Source organism: Lottia gigantea, assembly GCF_000327385.1.
Source record: "Lottia gigantea unplaced genomic scaffold LOTGIsca_97, whole genome shotgun sequence".
NCBI classification, from domain to species: domain Eukaryota; kingdom Metazoa; phylum Mollusca; class Gastropoda; family Lottiidae; genus Lottia; species Lottia gigantea.
Genome location: NW_008711143.1, coordinates 391,299 through 418,510, shown reverse-complemented (window position 1 = coordinate 418,510; position 27,212 = coordinate 391,299). Strand labels below are relative to the sequence as shown.

The window sequence follows — 27,212 nt, the reverse complement described above, 5'->3', positions numbered from 1 at the left end:
GCAGTCCAGAAAATAGCTATCAATCAATCAATCATTGTCATTGTGTTATGAAACTATTATAATGAGTAAACTCCACTTTCGGAAATTTCAAATTTTAGAATGACTGTGGGGAATTTGACTCTGACCTACTCACTAGATGTTCGTTGATTTTATATGACATACTTCCATTGACTAAAATCAACATCCAATTCATATAAGAGGAAAGTAACTCAGCCCAAAGCATAGAGTTATAAAGTTATTATATACATCTATGGTCTGAAGTGAGTAATAAAGAAAGATAACCCTGCTTGAGTTAACAACTTCAGACCATAATAATACAATCATGAGCTTTGCATGACAGTTCGATAGGCCAGATATCAACCTTGAGTTATTCAACATATAATGCCAACTTAATCAACTTCATATTTGATGTTAATATATATCTATTTGTCTTTTTTCAGTTATTTCGTCATGGTGATCGTAGTCCAATAGATATTTACCCGAAAGATAAATTTAAAACTGATCAATGGCCAATGGGATTGGGAGAACTTACGAAGGTTAGTGTTATATAAATTTTAAGTATGATCTATGAATAGTTTTCTTATGTTTTTATACTGGATGATTAACTGAATTAAAAGAGTTCAAGCCAGATATGACTGATATATTGAGGACTATATATAGTACTAAAGCCCAACGCAGACGAGAAACATTTCTGTCGATGAACAAAAACATCGAACAAATATATTTGTTTCCGTTATCCGCAGACGACAAACATAATTCCGCTGACGACGAAAATTTAGCTTGAACAATACGCCAGTGCCACAGGAAAATAACACGACCTCAAAATGGCGACATCCAGAAGAAAATGTAAAATTGCGTCAGATATTTTATTAATTTTAATAAGACGCCAACCTAGACGGCGAAATAGGAGCATTTGGGTCTGTACCTGGATTCAACGTCGTAAAGAGCAGGGTGTGTTCGGCAACACAACCCAGAAATGTATCAGCGATATTTCCGTTGACAAAGTCAAAAAGCATAAACAAACAGTCAGATTGCGCCACATATCTACTAAAATCTGCTCCTTCTCCACAGTCCAAAATTTTGTGTTGGTGGATTCACTGGACGTCGCCATTTTGAGTGTCATGTGGTCTGACTTATATCGCTGATTGGTCTTTCGTCAATGAATGTTGATGTTCATTCTTGACGCAGAGGGCGAACAAAGAATTGTTCGGGAGGCGAAGTGTGATAACCAATATATTTCTTGTCTTTCAGTTGGGTAGAAGAGAAGCTTATCATCTGGGAGAGTTTTTTCAACAAAGATACAAAGAGAGACTGAAAGTAGAAAAAGATTTTAAACCAAATTCTCCGGAGGTATTTCAGTTTTTAAATCACTTCTAACAAGGTTTTTTTCATCCATCCGTCTACAATTGTGGACACAATAGAGCTGGTTTCTTGATGGATTTTGACAAATTGAGTAATTGTAAACACCTAAGCATGAACTGTTTTGAAAATCAGACAAATCGAAAAATATTTATTGAGTTGTTGTCCTATGAAAATTCATTCATGAAAAGCAATTGAGAGCTGAATTCTTGAGGATTTTAATGAAATTTGGTATGAATATTTGTTATCACTTAGGGATGAACCCTGTTGAAAAATTGAAAAATATTCATTGCCCTTGCACTTTTTATTATACGCCCACATCTCTCTATGTGGACGTATATTGTAGGCACCCCTGTCCGTCCGTTGGTCAGTCCGTCCGTCGGTCGATCCGTCGGTCGATCCGTCCGTCCGTCCGTCAACATTTGCTTGTAAAAACTAGATTTTTTGATGAAATCAAATGAAATTCGGTATGTGTAAACATATTCATCAAGATCAAGTTCGAATTTGAGCAATTTTCGACCGTTAGAAGCAGAGTTATTGCCCTTGCCCCAAAATCTTGAATATGCTATTACTCTCTTAGTTTTCAACCGATTTTGATGAAACTGAAAATGGATGTTTCATTTTTACCATCTGCATGCCGTGGTGGGCCTATATGGCTGTGGTCCACTATCTTTTGAAAATGTGTTGTGGGCACGATAGAGAGTTATTGCCCTTGATGAAGTAAAAACACATCAAATTTGACTTACAGGCATGATAAACACTACACTTTTTACCTGATAAAACTTTGAATGCATGTATGATGAGACCTTATTCATGTTTGAATTTGATGAACTGTTCTTGAGAGTTTGCCATAACTAAAGACTTTGCTATCATTCTAACAGCTGGTAGTTTGCGTATGTTACCATGCCTGGCAAGCTATCTATAATGTATACTATTTACTGACAGACTAACAAGAATGTTTGGTCCTATTTCACACCAAAGTCAAAGTTTCAGTGAAAATAACCTTGGTTGCACAAATATAAGTGGTAGTCACAAGATTGTAAATTAAGTTGATATACAGTACCTGATTTTTTTCAGAGGTAGGGCATGCTAATCAGCACTGTAGTTGTAATAATGGTTGCTTAAAGTGGTGAGTACGGTAGTAAGTGTTTATTACATTCCTTACAAATTTTTTTTTTTCCAGTTTTTTATCAGAAGCACAGAAAAATCCAGGTCTAAGCTATCAGCGGTGTATTTTATGGCAGGGTTTTATGGTGAAGACTTTTCAAATGTTATGAAGAAAGAAAAAGAAGTTCAGACAAAATATAATGTTCCATTTGTTCCACAAAAACAAGATCAAGTAATCTTAACAGTTATTAATTAAATTTAAAGAAACATGCCTATTTGAACAAATTATAACCAATTGATGTTCATATGACAAGGATTGACATTGATAAACTAAAATTAGTATAGGTCATTGTGAAACAGTACTTAGTAATAATATCCTTTTCTTAAGGTACACAATCCCCCTTTAAAACATTTTCATGTTTTTTTTTTGTTAACCACTCAATCTGTGTCACAAGTGAAGAAATTGTAGTTATGATATTTTGTTGGTCTCTTCTGAGCTTATTTCTTTTCAAAGAGTAAGAACATTATTCACATGACATAGCTAAAGATACGCTGATTTGTCATTGAGTTTATATCCTAAAATCATTGATTTTTAATGTCAAAGTCCAATTCCAATGAGCTGTTTTGTTCTGTATGTCTTAATAATAATAATTCCAGTTATTGTCTAAAGCTACGTGTCCAAAAGCAGATAAGTTATTACAAGACTGGAAAAGTACGTCGAGAGAATATAAAAAGTTTATGAAACATAATGCAGTAAGTATCACTTACCCTTACTCTTTATACCTCTGCTCCACTGAGGCAAAATGTGCTATTTGTCCATAAGTTATCTATAGATCCCAGTCAGCAGTATGCTAGTGACATATTAATTATAAATTATTATTACAAATTTCAGGATTTATTTAAGTTGATGGTGTACACAGGTTGGTCTGATCATGAGCAGATGAACCTAGTTATAGATGATATTTATATTGAGGTAGATTATTTTATGTAATTAGTTATTTGATAGTTTATATCTCAATAGACACCATGTCTTGTTATAAAGAGAAGATAGACAATTATATATCCATGAAACTACTATAATATTCTATTATTTCTAAAAAAGTTTGTCTTGCAGCAGAAAATTAAATAAGAAGAAATAACTAAGTGACTTGACAACTAGCGTTATTTTTATACGCCCACACATAAGTATGGGCGTATATTGTGGTTGCCCCTGTCGGTCTGTCGGTCCGTCGGTCCGTCCGTTCACATTTACCTCGTGCTCGCTTTACAGGCTACAATTCTCTATAGATTCTTTTGATCTTTTGTATGTGTGTCAATATCATTATGAAGATGTGCACTATTGAATTTGGTGATGATCCAATGATTTTCTTCAGAGATATCGCATAAAACTCTGATTTCGCTTTCATTTTTCTTCACTTTTTTGCCTTGTGCTCACTCCACAGGCTACGATTCTCCATACATTCTTTTGATCTGTTGTATGTGTGTCAATATCATTCTGAAGATGTGCACTATTGAATTTGGTGATGATCCGACGATTTCCTTGAGAGATATCGCATAAAACTCTGATACTGCATTCGTTTTTTTTTTCACTTTTTTGGCTCGTGCTCACTCTACAGACTAGAATTCTATATTGATTCTTTTGATCTTTTGTATGTGTGTTAATATCATTATGAAAATGTGCAATATTGAATTTGGTGAGGATTCGATGAATTTCTATAGAGATATCGCATAAAACTCTGATATCGCGTGCCCAACCTAAAGACTACAATTCTCCAAAGATTCTTTTGATTGTTTGTATTTGTGTCAATATCATTATGAAAATGTGCACTATTGAATTTGGTGAGGATTCGATGATTTTCTTTAGAGATATTGCATTAAATTCTGATATGGCTTTTTTTCACTTTTTTGGCTCATGCTCACTCCACAGGCTACGATATAGAGTTTGTTTTACAGTTCACATTTAGCTCTTTATCAAGCTGCTGGTGGGCGTATTCGCTTGCGAGACTTGCTGCAAGCCTATGTTTAATCTTGCGTGTTATTTTTAAGCTTTTGTGTTATTTTTAAGCTTTTGTGTTATTATTAAGCTTTTGTGTTATTTTTAAGCTTTTGTGTTATTTTTAAGCTTTTGGGTTATTTTTAAGCTTGTGTGCGCACTCTTGCTTGTGAATTATGAATGTCAAGTCATTTAAAATGATTATTTTTCAGAGGCGCCATAATTTCAGCAAGCCTGATTGGGTGGAGAATAATATTGGTCCTTTAACTGAGTATTTTGATGATTCTAAAAAGTTTTTATCCCCTACTCCACAACTCCTTAAGATAAATACAGGTATGTAACACCTATTATATTTCTTATGTATATTTACAAATTTTGTTGTTAGGATATTTAAACTGTTGATGTAGAAGTTATATTTTATGGGTTTTCTTTTTGCAGGTCCTTTGATGTCTAAATTAATAAAAGAAATTGAAGATAAAATACATAAAGAGTCTCAAAAGAAAATGATAGCATTTTCTGCAGTAAGTGTTTCATGAACTAATTCCAAATATAACTGATAATCAACTGCTCCTGAACAATAAGAATTGCAACGCAATATGTAAAGTTATTATATATGATTCTTTCTGCATGAAAGTAAATGATTTATTTTTCAATAATAGATCAAGTGATGTATAATTTAGTCCACGAAAGCCAATTCTCCAAATTATATTCAGGCCAATGAAAGTAAAGGATGTACATAAATACATTTTTTGTTCTGTTTCAGCATGACTCAACCATCATTAATTTTCTTCTGGGTTTACAAAGTTTTAATAACCGTCAACCTCCATATAGTTCAGCTGTTATAATCGAATTATATCAGAATCAAAAGATGTTTTATGTAAATATATTATACCATAATGACAGCAAAACAGAGCCATATCACTTCACAATACCAGGTCAGTTTTATATTCTACAATACCAGGTCAGTTTTATATTATACAACACCAGGTCAGTTATATATAATACAATACCAGGTCAGTTTTATATTATACAGTACCAGGTCAGTTTTACATTATACAATACCAGGTTAGTTATATATAATACAATACCAGGTCAGTTTTATATTATACAACACCAGGTCAGTTATATATAATACAATACCAGGTCAGTTTTATATTATACAACACCAGGTCAGTTATATATAATACAATACCAGGTCAGTTTTATATTATACAGTACCAGGTCAGTTATATATAATACAATACCAGGTCAGTTTTATATTATACAACACCAGGTCAGTTATATATAATACAATACCAGGTCAGTTTTATATTATACAACACCAGGTCAGTTATATATAATACAATACCAGGTCAGTTTTATATTATACGACACCAGGTCAGTTATATATAATACAATACCAGGTCAGTTTTATATTATACAACACCAGGTCAGTTATATATAATACAATACCAGGTCAGTTTTATAGTCTACAATACCAGGTCAGTTTTATATTATACAATACCAGGTCAGTTTTATATAATACAATACCAGGTCAGTTTTATATTATACAACACCAGGTCAGTTATATATAATACAATACCAGGTCAGTTTTATATTATACAACACCAGGTCAGTTATATATAATACAATACCAGGTCAGTTTTATATTATACAACACCAGGTCAGTTATATATTATACAACACCAGGTCAGTTATATATAATACAATACCAGGTCAGTTTTATATTATACAACACCAGGTCAGTTATATATAATACAATACCAGGTCAGTTTTATATTATACAGTACCAGGTCAGTTATATATAATACAATACCAGGTCAGTTTTATATTATACAACACCAGGTCAGTTATATATAATACAATACCAGGTCAGTTTTATAGTCTACAATACCAGGTCAGTTTTATATTATACAATACCAGGTCAGTTTTATATTATACAACACCAGGTCAGTTATATATAATACAATACCAGGTCAGTTTTATATTATACAGTACCAGGTCAGTTTTACATTATACAATACCAGGTTAGTTTTATATTATACAATACCAGGCCAGTTCTATATTATACAATACTAGGTTAGTTTTATATTATACAATACCAGGTCAGTTTTAAATTATACAATACCGGGTCAGTTTTATATTCTACAATACCAGGTTAGTTTTATATTACATAATACCGGGTCAGTTTTATATCGTACAACACCAGGTCAGATATATATATTACAATACCAGGTCAGTTTTATATTGTACAATACCAGGTCAGTTTTATATTATACAATACCAGGTCAGTTTTATATTATACAATACCAGGTCAGTTTTATATTATACAATACCAGGTCAGTATTATATTATACAATACCAGGTCAGTTTTATATTATACAATACCAGGTCAGTTTTATATTATACAATACCAGGTCAGTTTTATATTATACAATACCAGGCCAGTTTTATATTATACAATACCAGGTTAGTTTTATATTATACAACACCAGGTCAGTTTTATATTATACAATACCAGGTTAGTTTTATATTATACAATACCAGGTTAGTTTTATATTATACAACAACAGGTCAGTTTTATATTATACAATACCAGGTTAGTTTTATATTATACAACACCAAGTCAGTTTTATATTATACAATACCAGGTCAGGTTTATATTATACAATACCAGGTTAGTTTTATATTATACTACACCAGGTCAGTTTTATATAATACAATACCAAGTCAGTTTTATATTATACTAATATTTATGATATTTTACAGGTTGTAAGCACAATGAAACATGTGCTTGGGAGGTTTTAAAAGAACATGCACAGAAAATAGCAATATCAACTCAAGAAAGAGAATTATTTTGTGGTAGTGCAGTCAAGTCAGGGTCCTTAATACTATCAGATAGTAAGTTATTGAATGTGCTTTCTTCCTGAACATCTGGTAGATTACATACAAGACAGAGGTTCATTTAGTATATTCTATATATGTAGCATTGTGTACATATTAAAGTACCAAACATAGTTCAATTTAGGTCACAAACCAGAGGATAATGTTATCAACTTAACAATGTGTTACCAAGTGAGAGTTGACACATCCTGCTGTATTCCATATAGCTAATATGCTTATCTAATTATTTTCAGATATTATCCCTGTAGCAGTAGTAATAGTAATTGTTGTTTGTGCTGTATTATCTATAATAATGTACCGTCTTTACCGACGTTGCCGTAGACCTGTTGGTGACCCTATGATGTACCGTCCTTTGGCTTTAGGTGATGTTGATGATGAATTTGATACATGAATGGGGAAATGAATTTAGGGATTGTATATTACAGTGTATTAAGAAAGGAAGATCTAGAAATTTGTCTTGTCTGAAATTTATTGACAATTTTAAAACCAAGATTTAATACGCATTAAAAATGGATATTCCAGATATCATTATCTTTGCTCAGAATAATAATTAAACTTTATGTTCACCTTTAATTAAATGAATAGTCCTATAGGGATATCTTCCTCTAATTTTTTACTTTAGGACTACTTGCTATCATTATTATCACTGCTTCTAATCCTACGTTATGTTTGCCTTCAATAAGTATTTCATGATATAATAATCATAATACATCTGTTTGATATGATGATAACAGATAGAGCAGTATTTTGAGAAGTCATAATACTGATGCTGTTTAGTTAACTGATGTCAATTGTGAAAAAATATAATGCAACTGTGTGCAATTTTGGTTTATTATAATACTAGATTTAGTGTTTTATAAGATCTAACTTGTCAGAGAAATATATTTTCAATGACCTGAATTAGAGACTAGTAGACAATTGCTAATAATTGAAACATTCCATATATATATATATATATATATCTGGCTTTTTTGATTTTGCATATCAACTAAAGGCATGTGCTATACAGGGAAAGTGTTTGCTTTTTCTTTTGCTTTATTGGTAGCCTACACCATTAGGTAAATTTGAGTCAAATTATTTGACCTTCTCAATATTTCTAAATAGTTGTTTTTAGTGGATTTTAAGACGATTTCATGTTTTTTTCAGTCTAACAGGGATTGCACCATTCAAATTTTTAGTTATGTATGTGGTTCTTGCAATTTCAATAAAACTAAGTGTTTGAACCTTTAATATAAGTAGGACTACTGGTATATGATGTCAATCATCACATAATAAATATTTCATACTGTTATTTCAGTATTTGTGATTTCATTCCAAGGATGTTGAAGATAATTCCAGTATAACTGTGTATAAATCTATGATTGTTGTTTTTAATGTCAGATATTTATTTAATTATATTATAAATTGTATATTCTTACATATATTGTGAATATTAAATCATTTTGTATAATAATGGTGGTTCTCCATTCTTTTAAGTCAATTTTTTGCACCATCTTCTGTTGATTTACAACTGTATCTTTTATTCAATTAGTTAGTATTGGCCTTTCTGGTCTAGACAAAATAATATGCTACTTAGTATGGTTCTGATAGTTACAGGTTTTTGATTTTTACCACCGTATATAGTCTCTTTGTTGTTTAATTAGCACAGAGCAAAAATATTCCTAGGAAAATATTGTTTAATTTATTATAATGAAATACAAAAAACAGATAACAAATATACATGAAAGAAGAAAAAAATGCTTTAAATATTAACAACAAACAATTGGAAGGATAATATGTCATGTAATTCTATAATTACACATACCCACGACAGGGATATACAAGTAGTCATGAATTTAATTCTAAATATTTCATTGAGTTCAATATTAACTACAACTTTACAACTATTATTGTCCTTACAAAATTTTCCAAATAAGCAACAACTAAAAAAAAGTCTGAAAAAAGGAGATTCATAAAGACTTATCAAACTATAAAATTATTCAATCCTTCATTATATTCAGGCACATTTGATGAAGCATTACCTGTTCATCAAAAATTTCTATCAGTGAAAGTTCTATTGTGACATTGTTCTAATATTTCCAATACATACTCACATGATGAAGAACAAAATGAAGAGATTATAATGGAATTATATTTTCTGCAGTATCATCATTTATTACAATACATGTATTTATAAGAATATGGTAATCTTACTCAGTGAAATTATGACACACTCAAATATAATTCATTTCACATCTTAAAGCTTTATCAGAAGTAGTTAAACCCCTCCAAACAGCATTCTCTGTAACCAACATTTGAAAAGTCCTGATCGAATCACTATATAATCTGTATTAGGAAACCCCCTATAAACCACAATCCAGCATCAAAATAAGGTCCCAAAGTGGCTTATTTATAGGCAAGTAACCTACAGAAACTCTAAATTACTTATTTATCACTAATCCGTTAATGACATTATCAAAACTAACAATTACTGACTAATCCAATTAAATTGTTTTAACACTTTTGTGATCATGTTCATGGATTTAACTCTGTTAGAGTAGCCTATTGCACAATAAACTGATAACCTCTCTAAACTGGCATTTTTCATAGCGCAGATGGAGGGGTTTCACTGTACTCACAGTTGTCAAATTCAACACTTTTCATGAATGCTGTATTTTTAAAACTGTACTCCAAAGTCTGACAGATTTTAATAAAGATGACAAATTCAAGTCAAATCACATGTAAGAAACCCTATTTCACCAGTTATTAAAGTCAACTATCTTCCTATTCACACACTTTGATCACCTTACTACTTATACATCTTCATCATCATCACCATAAGCCAAAGGACGGTACATCATAGGGTCACCAACAGGTCTACGGCGACGTCGGTAAAGACGGTACATTATTATAGATAATACAGCACAAACACCAATTACTATTACTACTGACACAGGAATAATATCTAAAATAAGAAATAATTTAACATTTACTACAAAAAATTACATTATCTGGACCTACTTTACTTTTCAAAAATATAATAATATTTGATTTGATATAAACTTCTTTTTGTAAAATCAAATGTATAATTTGTATAATTCAAACTGCTACTAAAATATCGCTAGGAGGTTAATATTAAAGCATCTGGCTTTTTCAAAGAGTTCAAAGGCAATAGTCAAACATAATTTAAAGAACTTACTATCTGTAATATTCAATGAATGTGATCTAAATACACCACCACAAAATGCTTCTCTCTCATTGGTTGAAAATGTAACTTTCATTGCTTCTTGTCTTAATATTCCTGAACGACATTGGGCAGTCTGTTCGCAACCTGTAACATAAAAATCATTCCTTTTGAAACTTAATTGATTTTGTATAATATAAAACTGACCTGGCATTGTATAATATAAAACTGACTTGGTATTGTATAATATAAAACTAACCTGGTATTGTATAATGTAAAACTGACCTGGTACTGTATAATATAAAACTGACCTGGTATTGTATAATATAAAACTGACCCGGTATTGTATAATATAAAACTAACCTGGTATTGTATAATGTAAAACTGACCTGGTACTGTATAATATAAAACTGACCTGGTATTGTATAATATAAAACTGACCCGGTATTGTATAATATAAAACTAACCTGGTATTGTATAATGTAAAACTGACCTGGTACTGTATAATATAAAACTGACCTGGTATTGTATAATATAAAACTGGCCCGGTATTGTATAATATAAAACTAACCTGGTATTGTAGAATATAAAACTGACCCGGTATTGTATAATATAAAACTAACCTGGTATTGTAGAATATAAAACTGACCCGGTATTGTATAATATAAAACTAACCTGGTATTGTAGAATATAAAACTGACCTGGTATTGTAAAATATAAAACTGACCTGGTATTGTAGAATATAAAACTGACCTGGTATTGTATAATATAAAACTGATCTGGTATTGTATAATATAATACTGACCTGGTATTGTATAATATAAAACTAACCTGGTATTGTATAATATAAAACTGACCTGGTATTGTATAATATAAAACTGACCTGGTACTGTATAATATAAAACTAACCTGGTATTGTAATATATAAAACTGATCTGGTATTGTATAATATAATACTGACCTGGTGTTGTAGAATATAAAACTAACCTGGTATTGTATAATATAAAACTGACCTGGTATTGTAGAATATAAAACTGACCTGGTATTGTAAAGTGATATGGCTCTGTTTTGCTGTCATTATGGTATAATATATTTACATAAAACATCTTTTGATTCTGATATAATTCGATTATAACAGCTGAACTATATGGAGGTTGACGGTTATTAAAACTTTGTAAACCCAGAAGAAAATTAATGATGGTTGAGTCATGCTGAAAGAAAGTAACAGGATAAATAAGATGTGATAACGGAACTTCTAGAAGAGAAAGAAGAATTAGCCACAACAAACTTTAAAACTCATATACAATAATACATAAAATATAGATAATTGTTAAGTGGCTTTTAAAAGATAATTTCATTTTGAACCATAACAGATCTTAGAATAAATATCTTTTAAAATAACACTATTTTGTAGTTTGTGGCATCACAGACATGACTAATTCAGAAACCTTTCATGCTCTTGTTGTAAAAGCTATGGTTAGAGTGACTTAAAAACTCAATCTTAGCCAGTGTCTGAGACGTTATGAGATAACATTTAGATAGCGGATCACTTTCAAATATGCCCGCTTCTGAATCTACTTGATTCATGAAAACTGGTTGAAATTAAGAAGACAACATTTAGCATAAATATATATGTTTTCAGGATCAAGGGGAATAGCAAATTTTGAATTTGTTATAAACTGCCAGAGTTCTCACTTGATCTTCATCATTTAATGATCATTTTCCTACAAACTAAGTTTTTTGAAAATCAATTGAAGAACTTAAAGAGCCATTGTATTTTCAATGTGCAGGGGTTAATATGACTGGGGTTAAATTGATCTTGATCTTTATTTTACGTGGATGTAACTCATACACAAGTTTATCAAAATTAGATAAAAACTGTAGATTCTTTACAAGGAAATTTGAGAGGACAGATGGAACCAATGATCAACAGATTCACGTTCCAAAATAATTATAATGAAATGTGGGCATAAAAAATACAGATCATAGGTTCCAATTGGCATAGAGTGTAAGAGAAGGAACATCACTTACAGCAGAAAAAATCACCATTTTACTTTTTGATTCTCTGTGTATTTTATCATCTATTGTCTTCATTAACTTAGACATCAAAGGGCCTGTAATATACCAAATGAATTAGCACTAGGGACCTCAGTTTATAGTTCCATCTGAACAACATTAAATTTTGTCTATGTCAGCTCCTACAGCCAACATCACTCACATGGAGAAATAGGATCTAAAAAACTTTGACCAATACTGAGTGAACCCTGGATCCTCAGTGTACTACAGCAAGAGGTCAACGGGAGGTCAATATAGCCAAACTTTACCTGTATTTAATTGCAATAATTTAGGTGTTGGTGACTGGAATTTTTTACTTTCATCCCAGTATTTCATAAGAGCCTTAAAATTCTGCTGTACCCAATCAGGCTGAGTTCTATTATGGCTTGTCTAGAAGGTAACAAAAGTAATATTGATCAAATGAAATATTTTACTCAAATCCTGATTCCAAACCCATTACTCTTCACTTTGTTATGACAGACAAAGGGATGGTACCATGTGATAGTGTAACATGGTTAAGGTTGTAAGTCCAAAAGGAAAAGAGACAGTTATAAATACACAATAAAACCATGAATCAGGCTATACATCAAGCAATGCAATGTTATCTAAATATCATAAAGAAATCCTGCCATGTAAAGGAACATACACCCACAGCAGCAGTGGGAAAGAATAAGAAAGAAGAAGTAAAAATCCATAAAAATTTGGATGAAATCAATATAATCACATCTAATTGGTTGTGAGATCTTGTTTTTATCACAGAAACAAACACAAAATTGTCCTAGAACCTACATAAGCTTACCCAATTTCATTAATATCAGATGACAACTCGAGTGTCCTCATAAGCTGACTTAGTCGAATTTACATTTATTCAAGATTTCATCATTCTGCATTTGTACCTAATCACACAAAAATGAAGCTTCTATGGTGCTAAGAAGAAATGTTGACAGACATATAAATAAAAATATTGGTTTACATTAAAGTATAGGTTAAAATTTCATGCGAATAATATTTTTATAGTTTCCACGGAGACCTACCTCACAATAAATATCGTCTACAATAGCATTCATTTGGTCTGGATCAGACCAACCTGTATTTTTCATTAAATTAAATATATCCTGAAATGTAAAATACCGAGGTAAAGATTGTTTCAATACAAGCTGAAAGCTAATTTTGATCCTATTGGCCAATTTAATAGCTATACTTCACACACTTCACAATTGAATATAGATCATATAGATAGAAACTATAGAGCATATATTTTGTTCACAAGAAATGCTGATGAATCTATTGTTATGTAAGTTCAGATTTTTCATGTGGTTTGATGAGAAACACATATACTAAATATTATTTATATTAATTACCTGATGATGCTTAATAAAATCTTTATACTCTGTAGATTTATCTTCCCATTCTTCTTTAAGTTTATCAGCATTAGGGCATGATGTCATTGACAATAACTAAAAATATCATTTTGTTCAATGCAATCAAATCATTTTAATATAACATTTGGTTCATATTTATTTAAATGCATATTGAAATATGATCCCATAACATCATTATGCCATTAATAAACAACATGAAATGACACATTATTACAGAATTGGCTGATTCCATGCCTAATGAAATGAGGGAAATTTTGTCAGGACAGTAGCATAAAGCTACTTTTGTTTTTTTACTTCAACTTTTAGGGGGATTGTTATTGTGTACAGCCTAAAGAACACAGGGCCTTAGTATGTTGACCTCTGACTATACTGACACTGAGAAACTGGGTTGAAATAGTGCTAGCCATATTAAACCTGTGTTCCTGGGTAAGAAAACAAACACATCAATAACTACTACGTCATTACACACAGACAGACTACCTGATCTTGTTCTTCTGGTTCAAATCGTACATTGTATTTTGTCTGGAATTTTTCTTCTTCCTTCATAACAGATTGAAAATCTTCATTGTAAAACCCTGCTAAGAAATACACAGCTGACATCTTTGCCCTATTAATTGCTGTACTTCTTATATATAACTTGAAAAAAAAAACAAAAAAACTTACAAGTTCTTAGAATAAAAAGCAAGATAATCAATAATGCCTTACCACCTGCAGGATGAACAAACAGTTACATTACACTCTTTTTCTTACTGTAATGTAAATGCCATTTTATCATTACTCAAATGTTTTTCCTTTATGGCACTCTTGTTCCTTTCATGGCCCATTTTCTAGTTTCTGTCTAACTTTTCAAAATCTTTCATCTCATTTACTTGTTATTCTTTTACCTGTATTTTTTTAGTTTATTATCTCCCTTGAAAAAATATTTTCTTGTTCATCTAACTAAGCTGAATGTGTCAAATTCTCGTCTAATTTTTTTTTTTTATTAGCCCAGAAACGTAGCCACATTTACTGTAATTTTATAGATTTTTTTTTTTTTTAGTATTGTGTGATTTATATTTCCCATATTAATAATGAGCTTAATATAACACTTACATAGTATTTTTAAATGAATTATGCGATTTTCTTACATGCTAATACTTCTGAAGACTATTTATTTATACATACCCAACACTTAAATATGCAAAATACCAGTGTAGTTATAAACATCATAAATTGTGAATAAGGAATAACTTACCTCTGGAGAATTTGGTTTAAAGTTTGTATCTAAATTTAATTTCTGCATGTACCGCTTTCGGAAAAAAACTCCAAGATCGTATGCATTTCTTTTACCTATCTGAAGTATTGAAAATAAGTTTTAATAGAATTTTATACCTTCTGACATGCACTCTGATCAGTCTGATGGACTCAACAAGATATGCTAATGAATTGAAAATGCCATGTCGTGAGATATATATGTCCAGCACTGCCATATTTGATTTAACCTTATCTCAGCGGCCACTGCCTCATCTGGTATAAAGCTTTCAAAATCAAGCTAATAAGAATGCCTTACATACACCTGGGTGAGTCACTAACAAGAGTTTTCAAGCAGGACTATGACAACCTAGTATACTGTAATACAGACTGAAAGGTTCTGTCACAATCTGTGCAATGCCATTAAAACTTACATCTGTAAGTTCTCCCAATCCCATTGGCCATTGATCAGCTTTATATTTATCTTTCTGGTAAATTTCTATTGGACTACGATCACCATGACGAAATAACTGAAAAAAGAAGAAATGTAAATATCATCATGTTAAAGTGATACTATGTCTTAGAATGAACATAAGATTGATCTAAGTTCTCAAGAATGGTCAATATGAGTAGGCCTACCAGTATCTATTCATCAGTTAGCTTACCTGGTGTCATAAAGATAAAGCTACAGCAGAATCCCTGTAAAATCTGGAAAATTCATATAACTAAGTAATTATTAAAAAATGTTTAATCTTAATGATTTTCAATAGTTAATCGCATATTTATGAATATTTTACTTAGTATTTTGGATTTATCAGATTATATATATAGATCCTGTTATGTTATTTATGACACCAAGTATATCTATTGATGAATATATGCTCTTATTGGCCAAGTTTTAAATTCTTAAATTTAATGTTCATTCTACGACGTAGTATTCCTTTAAATTAAATCAGGGTTTACTGAATGTCTAAGATTAGAATTGAAATTATTTTGCCAAATTTTGGCCGTTATGGCGTTCCATCCTTGACAATAATTTTGTCCATTTCTTTACATGACACTCACTGTAAACACTAGTTTCAATTCATCATCGATAGTCTTTGTTGAAACAGACAAACACAGTAAAATTGCTGCAACTAAAACTACTCTCATGTTAATCATATTCTGGATTCCACTGACAACATGCTATCTGCTATCAAGTTCTCATTTTGTCATATAGTCAAGATTATCAAGAGCCTATATACAAACTTTTATAATGTAATGTAAAGGACTGGTAGATGAAGCCTTTACCTTTTCTCTACCTCCGGTTTTATTTTAACATTTATGGTCAACCAAACACTACCAAAGGGCATGAAAAAAAGAAAAAAAGGGAGACTAATACAAATAATCAAGAACGAATTAGTTGTAGTTTGAAGTAGTATGCTGAATGTCTTGTTAATCAAGACAACTGTAGGTCTATTTATTTTTAGATTATCACACAAACAGTTTATTGGAGCTACCGGAACACTATAGTCTATATGAGAATTTATAACCGGAATCTTGGAAGAAAGTGCTGACTGAAATCAGATGAAACTTTTTACGCCTCGACTTTGACAGTCAAGGGTGAGTGAAAGTTTTTATCTCCTCAAACAACCTTGGCACTTCAGTGAAAATTTCAGGCGTGAACAAAGTTCAAAGTTGATGTTTTCTTTTGAATTTCATGAAATGGGACACTTGATCATTCATTTGGGACCAATATATGCGAAACTAAATTCAGGTCGGTATGAACTAATTGTTTGAAATGGTAGTGGGTTAAAACAATATCTATTGAAAACACACGTTATTTCTGCATTGGTTTGGAAATACAATATTGTTTGTTACTACCACACACTCATAGATGCTTTTAATTAATTTTTTATAATAACTAGCCTATCATCAAGAGTTTAGCCTATAATTGTAGGTGTTATGGAGGTGTAAGCAGGTTGACAACCAATAATTGTATGGCAATGTTATTCAATTTACCTTTAAATACTTCATACTATGAAAATACAAAGATACATCTATTTAAAGAACAGATTTTCCATTTTCAGCGGTCAATTGGACATTGGTCTCAGAAATGATATAATGAGTGATAGTATTCATTGCTTAACATACAATACTTATGATATTTAATTCTCTCCCATTGAAAAATTCACTTACCTTAACATCTGAGAACTGAAAATTTAATTAATATCACATATAAACATTGATTTTCTGCATTTGTAATAAAATCATCAAAATAATTCCATGTAGATTATATGTCTAGGTAAAGGCCCCAAATATTTGAATGGTAAAATCTCAGATCTACCTTGTTTTCTAGTTTTAGAGTAGATCAAACTAAGCCTATCCTATGCCTATGGACTTTAATGACATCCAACCAACTCCCTACACTGAAGAAGTTCAACTTTCAGATACCCCAATTTTGGGAGCAAACAAACTAAATAAAATGTGAAATTTCGTGTTTGATGTCTTTTTGAAGGAATTATGTCATTATCGTACAGTTCGTCCCTTTATATGCGTGACCAGATTTTGTATTTTTATGTTATAGTATAATTAGTAGGCTAGTGTTCCTGCTTTGTCTAGGATAAGCTGATCTAAGTTGTTATCCTTGTAAAATAAAAATTCTTTCTTTCTCCAATTCCTTTTCAGCTGATAGAATTTCTGCCACCTTCAGAATAAAAATGCAATGTAGATGAATTGAAATGTATATTAAGATTAAGGGATCAAGTCACTTCACTTTACTATTTAATATTTATAATACCAGTTCATTAAGCAGAAGAGATTTTAGAATTACTATTAATGTGATATTAAGAAAATTGTAAGTTGTATAACAGATTATCTAGATGGGTCATTATAAATAATCTCAGTAAATATAAGCTAAAGATTGAGTTCAGATATCTATGTATTGTTGTGAAGATTGAGTGTATAAAAGTTATGATTTAGTTATGTTTATTGTCAAGATAATAAACATAAAGAAGGTAAAATGATTGATGACTGTAGAGTTGTAAGTGTGTGTGAGACAAATCTTATAAGAAAAAAACAAATATAAATAGCAATCCCTGAAAGTAAAAGTTTATAATCACAGTTGTAGAGTGATAAAAGGTGTTCCTGCATTCATGGAAATATTAATAATGTGTATCGGAGTAACAAATAATATGTAGCAATTTCAAAATTGGATATTATGTATGTAAGGGGCAAGTACCAAAGTTTAGGTATTTGCTTCAAAGTATAGTGTTGTAAAGTTAAGTTTTTCTGGTATAATGTTGCTTAATAGCATTATTATCCTATATAACCACAGGAAACAGTGGGGTAGATTTCACACCCAAGTGAATATGAGTGCAATGTTAAACCCTTTCAGTACTTTTTCCATAGGAAACAGTGGGATTGAAGTCAGACCCATGTGAAGCTAACAGTAATAATCCCAATTCTTGTGAGTTTAGCACTAGCATAGAGTATATTTCTATGGGAAACAGTAGGGTGGAAATTGGGTATAATATTGAATATAAAGCTGATAATGTCAGCAATATAAACTCAGACCATATGTTCTGTTATATAATCCTTTTTTTCTCCCATTCCTACTGGTATTAGTATGTACTTGTATATATATAATACCAACTACCAACCAAATAGGCTAGTCAGACTTTATCTTGAACAATATTCAACATTCAAGTTTCACTAAGGAAATAAATTTGGTATTTCTGAATTTTGTATTGAAGTTTTTTATATTGCATATTTAATAGTGGTATTACAATGGGATATAAAATTAGGTCTCAGTTTATCAGACATTAACCTGCATCACTGTCAGAAGGAAAATGCTTAGCAAATCTGAATGCATAAACCTTGACCTATGGTAGGCTATGATTAAATGATCAAATGATACAATATTTGTGACTTCCTATATAACTAGTAAAGAGCTTTTTCTGAAATCTGATCCACTTCTGGGTTTATTAATCTTTAGGTTTATCCTGTAATATAATCTTTTTCAGTTAAAGCTATTATAATCACTATAATGTTGGTTTATGTTTAGTATCATATTTATATCATGCATGGATGTACATAAAAGCTGCATCATTGTTAAAACCATTTGTAATTTTTTCTTTCATATATATTACTGATTCCTCTATATACTCCAAATGCCTTGTTGTACATGATATGACACAATCGGTGGGTGTAAAATTCCGAATTTGACACAATTGTTAAGCATTTCTCCAATTAGTATTCAACTAAGCAAAAAGATCTACACCTTCATATTAATCAGATTGGTAAAAATTTTACATATAAAATGTCATCTTTATGATGATGATCTGTATGATCTTGTGTAATGATAAGATATTGTCATAGTCTATTCTACACAAAAAGACATTTATTTTATTTATTTTATATGCCCTTTATTTGATTATACAAATTCCATTGTAACACTTATATAATAAGTGCAGCAGCTTAGCAATAAAAATTGTGCACTTTTTGAGAAAAGCTTAGTTAGCTTTCAACGTAAGATTCATTTTCAAATTTTAGAGGCCCGTAAGAGGTCAAATCCAAAATGGCCATCTATCAACATCCAATTAGTCCAGAAAAATGCTTAAGGTGTCATTTCAAACTAAATTGCGGATGCCAATTCAATTGGTTAATACTTTTGAGATGGTCAGAACTCAAGGTTTTGCAATTAGATTAATGTCAATGTCAAATTAGGACTAAAAAGTGATTTTATCAACAACAAAAACAACTTTGCCTGTATTTTGACACTTTATTTTTAAACAAAATCATAAACAAAACCTATGTACCACTTTGACTATCATAGAGCTGCTTAACAGTAGATTCTGTGCTTTTGTACGAGTTTCTACATCATAACCCTGTTAACAATAAGCACGTGAAAATAAAAATTGTAAAAATGTGAATACATTTGGTGCCTTACGAGCACACTACTTCTACCAAACTAAAGCCCTGTCAACCAATCCCGTACTTCTACTGGAGCCATGGATCTTGATATAATTAATTGTGAGATATGGTGGTTATGTGTATCATGATGACTGAAGCTAAGAGGGACGATGGCACAGATTCCTGCTGGAAGTTTGCCTGAAACAACCCTTTGAAGGAGAATCTTGAGTCACAAATTCTTTGCATACTGCCTGTGTTGATCCCATTAAGTGAATGACATCACTGTCATGATGAGAGACATTCATGAGGACTGTTCCATTGTCTGCAAAACTGAAAATGAATCTTATTGCCTCTCTATGAAGTTTTTCCTCAAAAAGTGCACAATTATTATATGAGAGCTTATCCACTTTACTGAATTAGCTATGTGTCATTCATTGAGAGTGAACGTGCTTGGACTTGTGACTGACAATTTTGACAAAGACAAATGGAAGAATATTAGTACACATGTTATCATAATTTTAGTGTCTATTAGTTTATCACAATGTAAACAGAACTGATAACATGCAAACAATTTGTAACCAGACATTGTCATTAGGTGTTTTATCGTTAGTAATAAGGACTCTTGATCTTGTTACATTTCCTTCATTGACTGGGAACAATTGTCAGCTGCAATTCTATTTATTAATTGAGTTATTGATTTGTGTTGTTTTGTTCATAGATTGACAGATCAGCCCAAACTATAAAATGTGTGTGACAGACTCAATAAGATAATATATGTGACAGACTCAATGATGTAATGGTTGTGACAGATTCAATGATGTAATGATTGTGACAGACTCAATGATGTAATGATTGTGACAGACTCAATGATGTAATGGTTGTGACAGACTCAGTGATGTAATGATTGAGGCAGACTCAATGATGTAATGATTGTGACAAACTCAATGATGTAATGATTGTGACAGACTCAATGATTTAATGGTTGTGACAGACTCAATGATGGTATGATTGTGACAGACTCAATGATGTAATGATTGTGACAGACTCAATGATGTAATGATTGTGACAGACTCAATGATGTAATGATTGTGACTCAATGATATAATGATTGTGACTCAATGATGTAATGATTGTGAAAGACTCAATGATTTAATGGTTGTGACAGACTTAATGATATAATGATTGTGACTCAATGATTTAATGGTTGTGACAGACTCAATGATATAATGATTGTGACAGACTCAATGATGGTATGATTGTGACAGACTCAATGATGTAATGATTGTGACAGACTCAATGATGTAATGATTGTAACTGACTCAATGATGTAGTGATTGTGACAGACTCAATGATGTAATGATTGTGACAGACTCAATGATGTAATGATTGTGACAGACTCAATGATGTAATGATTGTGACAGACTCAATGATGTAATGATTGTAACTGACTCAATGATGTAGTGATTGTGACAGACTTAATGATGTAATGATTGTGACAGACTCAATGATGTAATGGTTGTGACAGACTTAATGATATAATGATTGTGACTCAATGATTTAATGTTTGTGACAGACTCAATGATGTGATGATTGTGACAGACTCAATGATATAATGATTGTGACTCAATGATGTAATGATTGTGACAGACTCAATGATGTGATGGTTGTGACAGACTCAATGATTTAATGTTTGTGACAGGTTCAATAATGTAATGGTTGTGACAGACTCAATGATTTAATGATTGTGACAGACTCAATGATTTAATGATTGTGACAGGTTCAATAATGTATTGGTTGTGACAGGTTCAATAATGTATTGGTTGTGACAGACTCAATGATTTAATGGTTGTGACAGACTCAATGATTTATTGGTTGTGACAGAATCAATGATTTAATGATTGTAACTGACTCAATGATGTGATGGTTGTGACAGACTCAATGATTTAATGGTTGTGACAGGCTCAATGAGATAATGTGTGTGACAGCCTCAATAATTTAATGATTGTGACAGACTCAATGATTTTATGGTTGTGACAGACTCAATGATGTGATGGTTGTGACAGACTCAATGATTTGATGGTTGTGACAGGCTCATTGATGTAATGGTTGTAACAGGATCAATGGCATAATGATTGTTGTATGCTTAATGACAAAATAGTTGTTGTAGGATCAGTGATATGATGCATTTTGATAGTGGTGACAAACTCATAATGATGTGAAATTTCAATTTCAATAGATAAAGGTTTCTCTTTGGCTCTTGATTATTTATTGTTTTTTGTGTATGTGAAGCTAATTTTGGCAGTATGTCAGAGGTTAGGCTGGCAGGAAGGTTTGATATACTTGTAGAAGATCTCTAGAATGGTGGTGATATAATAATAGTAATAATAATAATCTTTATTTGCATCATTTTACACTATTTCTGGTCAAAGGCAATACATAAAGAAACAAGTACAATCACATGATACAAATTAACAATAATCTTAGATTGTTTTATACAGTTGATAATCTTGGTTGAGAGTTTTAAAAAAAGCCTAATTTTCAACACAATTCAAAGTTCAAGTTCGAAAATTTTAGAAAAGGTTCTAACTCTATATAATGTACATGAGTATATTCAAAAGTAGCAATTAGAAATTGGGTTATACAGTTTATAACAATTTTACCCAGCAAGTTTCAAGACTATTTTGTGAACTCAATTTTCAACTCAACTTGAAATCTCATCAGTGTACTTGCCAAATATAAATATTATAATGTGGTAATTAACATATAAACTAACTATCTATGTTTTTATTAGAAAATTTGACGAAGACAGAAAACTTTATAGCAAGTTATATTTTTAATTTCTTATCTGATAAAATAGTTTCTGTTTTATTTTCTGCCACTTACTTCAATGATTTCAGATCTGAATTTCTTCTCTTAATGCCTTTCAGTTGTTCCAATAGTAAATAAATCAAGGCTCCATTATCATGATAAAGATCCATAGACATTTAAAACTTAAAATAAAATGAAATCCATTAAGGTGCACAGTTAAAAATTCATTAAAAGAATATGAATTGTATATAAACTTGAAATGTGTGGATTCTTACACCTTTCTTATACATAGAAGCACCATTTCTTTTAATTGTCTTTAAAAATAAATTTATAAAAAAAAGAAATGTTCTAAAACGTGTAGGATGGTGTATTTAAAGTTATAATGGCTATAATCTTGTTAATTTTAGATATGGAAATGTGTTTAGATCGTTAATACCTTCTGTTATGCATTATGTATATATATATATATATATATATATATATATATATATTAATTTTTACTGGTATACATGTACAACTGTTTATTATATTGTAATGGCTATACATGTCTGATAAAAACTTAATAAAGGTTGATGGAAGGCACTAAATTTTGTGATCATGTAAAAATTGCATTAAAAATTTGAAATGACTTTATGACCCTTTTTTTATACACCCATGTTAGGTGATATGGGCTACAGTTTTAATCCGATCGTGATGAAACTTTGCATGTATGTATATATTGATAAGATCTAGGTCAAGTTCTAATTTGGCGCTTTCTCAATGAACAGTTTTTTATTTATTGCCCTTGACTTAGTAAAAACGCATGATATTTGTTTGTGAACACAATAGAGGTTGGAATTTTATTAAATTTGTGTGTTGATTTCAATTATGCTTTAAGATCAATGAGTCAAGTATTATTTTAGATTGTCTGAACATGGTGGTTTTAGTATGAATTTAAATGTGTGAATTTTGTTATTGTTACTTGCCACAGGTGAAATAACTATTTATATCTTTGAATAATGTTTGTTGGTTTGTTTGTAATTATGCTTTAATTAAAAGAGAAACTTTATAACAAACACTGACAAATATAACTTTTCTTTCCCACACTCAGCTGCTGGCGTGTCAGTTTTGTTTCAAAGATGGTAACCATATTTTCATTTATTCTTATATATAAACTTATTTGATTATTGGAAGGCTAATATGTCTAGTTATCTGTTCAAAACTATATTTGAAACTTTGTGTGATAATTGGAATTGATAATGTCTTGAGTAAGGAGTTGATTACTTTTCTGAGTATCGAATAAAAACATTACAGATTAATGATAAATGGTTCGTGTTGCTCTTTATTGAGTCTAAAAATTAAACAAAGCTGCTGTTTGAATGTATGTTTACCTTACCTGGCAAGTTACCTTGTAAAATGATAATAAAATAATTAAAATCAGTTTTAAGTTTCCGTATTTCCTTTCAAATAGTTTTAGCTTATGATATGAAATATGTCTAGTCATTTCCAATATAGCTTGAAGTCTCAAAAAGAATAAAAAGTTTAATATATCCAAGCAGATTTAAGTTTATTGGAAACTCAGTGCCTTTCCATGTTTCAAAATGGATAATTGATTAACAGCACCAATTAACCAAATAAATTTCTTTTTTTGACTTGAACCACCCGATATGAAATTCATGAGACAAGCTTTGTTATATAAAAGAAACTAAAATATTCCCAGGCAAACTGTTATAGTAGAGAACACAAGACTTGAATACCAAAATGTTAGTCATAACTCATGAGCATCTGTAATATGTAACTCAACAAGTTGTAAACCAAACAAATTTCTATTTTCTAATGTTTCTACCTTTTACCATAACACATATGGTGTACAGTGTTTTATTATTTCATTTTTATTGTATCTCTTAACTGTACAAATGATATGTCTGTACAAATCGCACTGTCTCTATTACCTATGTACAAATCATGATCCCTTAACTTTATATCTTGGTTGTGAAAACTGTAATATCTATTACCTGTACATATCATGATATATCTTACCGAAAAAGATCATGATATATCCTATCTGTACACATCATGATATATCTTACCTGTAGACATCATGATATATCTTATCTGTAGACATCGTGATATATCTTACCTGTACACATCATGATATATCTTACCTGTACACATCATGATATATCTTATCTGTACACATCATGATATATCTTATCTGTAGACATCATGATATATCTTATCTGTAGACATTGTGATATATCTTACCTGTACACATCATGATATATCTTATCTGTACACATCATGATATATCTTATCTGTACACATCATGATATATCTTATCTGTAGACATCGTGATATATCTTACCTGTACACATCATGATATATCTTACCTGTACACATCGTGATATATCTTACTTGTACACATCGTAATATATCTTACCTGTACACATTGTGATATACCTTAATTGTAGACATTGTGATATATCTTACATGTAGACATCATGCTATATCTTACCTGTAGACATCGTGATATATCTTACCTGAAGACATCGTGATATATCTTACCTGTAGACATCATGATATATCCTGTCTGTACACATCATGATATATCCTACCTGTACACATCATGATATATCCTACCTGTACACATCATGATATATCTTACCTGTAGACATCGTGATATATCTTACCTGTACACATCATGATATATCATATCTGTACACATCATGATATATCTTATCTGTACACATCATGATATATCCTATCTGTAGACATTGTGAAATATCTTACCTGTACACATCATGATATATCTTACCTGTACACATCATGATATATCTTACCTGTTCACATCATGATATATCTTACCTGTACACATCATGATATATCTTACCTGTACACATCATGATATATCCTATATGTAGACATTGTGAAATATCTTACCTGTAGATATCGTGATATATCTTACCTGAAGACATCGTGATATATCTTACCTGTAGACATCATGATATATCCTGTCTGTACACATCATGATATATCCTGTCTGTACACATCATGATATATCTTACCTGTACACATCATGATATATCTTACCTGTAGACATCGTGATATATCTTACCTGTACACATCATGATATATCATATCTGTACACATCATGATATATCTTATCTGTACACATCATGATATATCCTATCTGTAGACATTGTGAAATATCTTACCTGTACACATCATGATATATCTTACCTGTACACATCATGATATATCTTACCTGTTCACATCATGATATATCTTACCTGTACACATCATGATATATCTTACCTGTACACATCATGATATATCCTATATGTAGACATTGTGAAATATCTTACCTGTAGATATCGTGATATATCTTACCTGAAGACATCGTGATATATCTTACCTGTAGACATCATGATATATCCTGTCTGTACACATCATGATATATCCTGTCTGTACACATCATGATATATCTTACCTGTACACATCATGATATATCTTACCTGTAGACATCGTGATATATCTTACCTGTACACATCATGATATATCATATCTGTACACATCATGATATATCTTATCTGTACACATCATGATATATCCTATCTGTAGACATTGTGAAATATCTTACCTGTACACATCATGATATATCTTACCTGTACACATCATGATATATCTTACCTGTTCACATCATGATATATCTTACCTGTACACATCATGATATATCTTACCTGTACACATCATGATATATCCTATATGTAGACATTGTGAAATATCTTACCTGTACACATCATGATATATCTTACCTGTACACATTATGATATATCTTACCTGTACACATCATGATATATCCTATCTGTACACATCATGATATATCTTACCTATACACATCATGATATATCCTATCTGTACACATCATGATATATCCTATCTGTAGACATTGTGAAATATCTTACCTGTACACATCATGATTTATCTTATCTGTACACATCATGATACTTCCTATCTGTAGACATTGTGATATATCTTACCTGTAGACATCATGATATATCCTATCTGTACACATCATGATATATCTTATCTGTACACATCATGATATATCCTATCTGTAGACATTGTGAAATATCTTACCTGTACACATCATGATATATCTTACCTGTACACATCATGATATATTTTACCTGTACACATCATGATATATCTTACCTGTTCACATCATGATATATCTTATCTGTACACATCATGATATATCTTACCTGTACACATCATGATATATCTTACCTGTACACATCATGATATATCCTATCTGTACACATCATGATACATCCTA

The 27,212-nt window shown here is 30.9% G+C and overlaps 2 protein-coding genes across 2 annotated transcripts; one reads left to right on the top strand and one right to left on the bottom strand.

Moving 5' to 3' along the window:
* Window positions 1-422: 422 nt before the first annotated feature.
* On the top strand, window positions 423-8,524 carry LOTGIDRAFT_170346 (hypothetical protein; the record flags this gene model as incomplete). Its single annotated transcript, XM_009068989.1, has 10 exons — window positions 423-536; window positions 1,252-1,350; window positions 2,543-2,698; window positions 3,124-3,219; window positions 3,359-3,439; window positions 4,672-4,792; window positions 4,898-4,980; window positions 5,223-5,394; window positions 7,229-7,360; window positions 7,597-8,524. Coding segments are annotated over 10 exons (1,199 nt in total), but the record flags the coding sequence as incomplete, so codon positions are not given.
* Window positions 8,525-10,155: 1,631 nt separating this feature from the next.
* On the bottom strand, window positions 10,156-26,398 carry LOTGIDRAFT_237154 (hypothetical protein; the record flags this gene model as incomplete). Its single annotated transcript, XM_009068988.1, has 14 exons — window positions 10,156-10,307; window positions 10,542-10,673; window positions 11,566-11,737; window positions 12,558-12,640; window positions 12,851-12,971; window positions 13,616-13,696; window positions 13,943-14,038; window positions 14,444-14,599; window positions 15,198-15,296; window positions 15,628-15,723; window positions 17,372-17,386; window positions 24,270-24,396; window positions 25,414-25,438; window positions 26,389-26,398. 14 exons carry the CDS (start codon window positions 26,396-26,398, stop codon window positions 10,156-10,158), a joined length of 1,365 nt encoding a protein of 454 aa, XP_009067236.1.
* Between the last annotated feature and the right edge of the window lie 814 nt (window positions 26,399-27,212).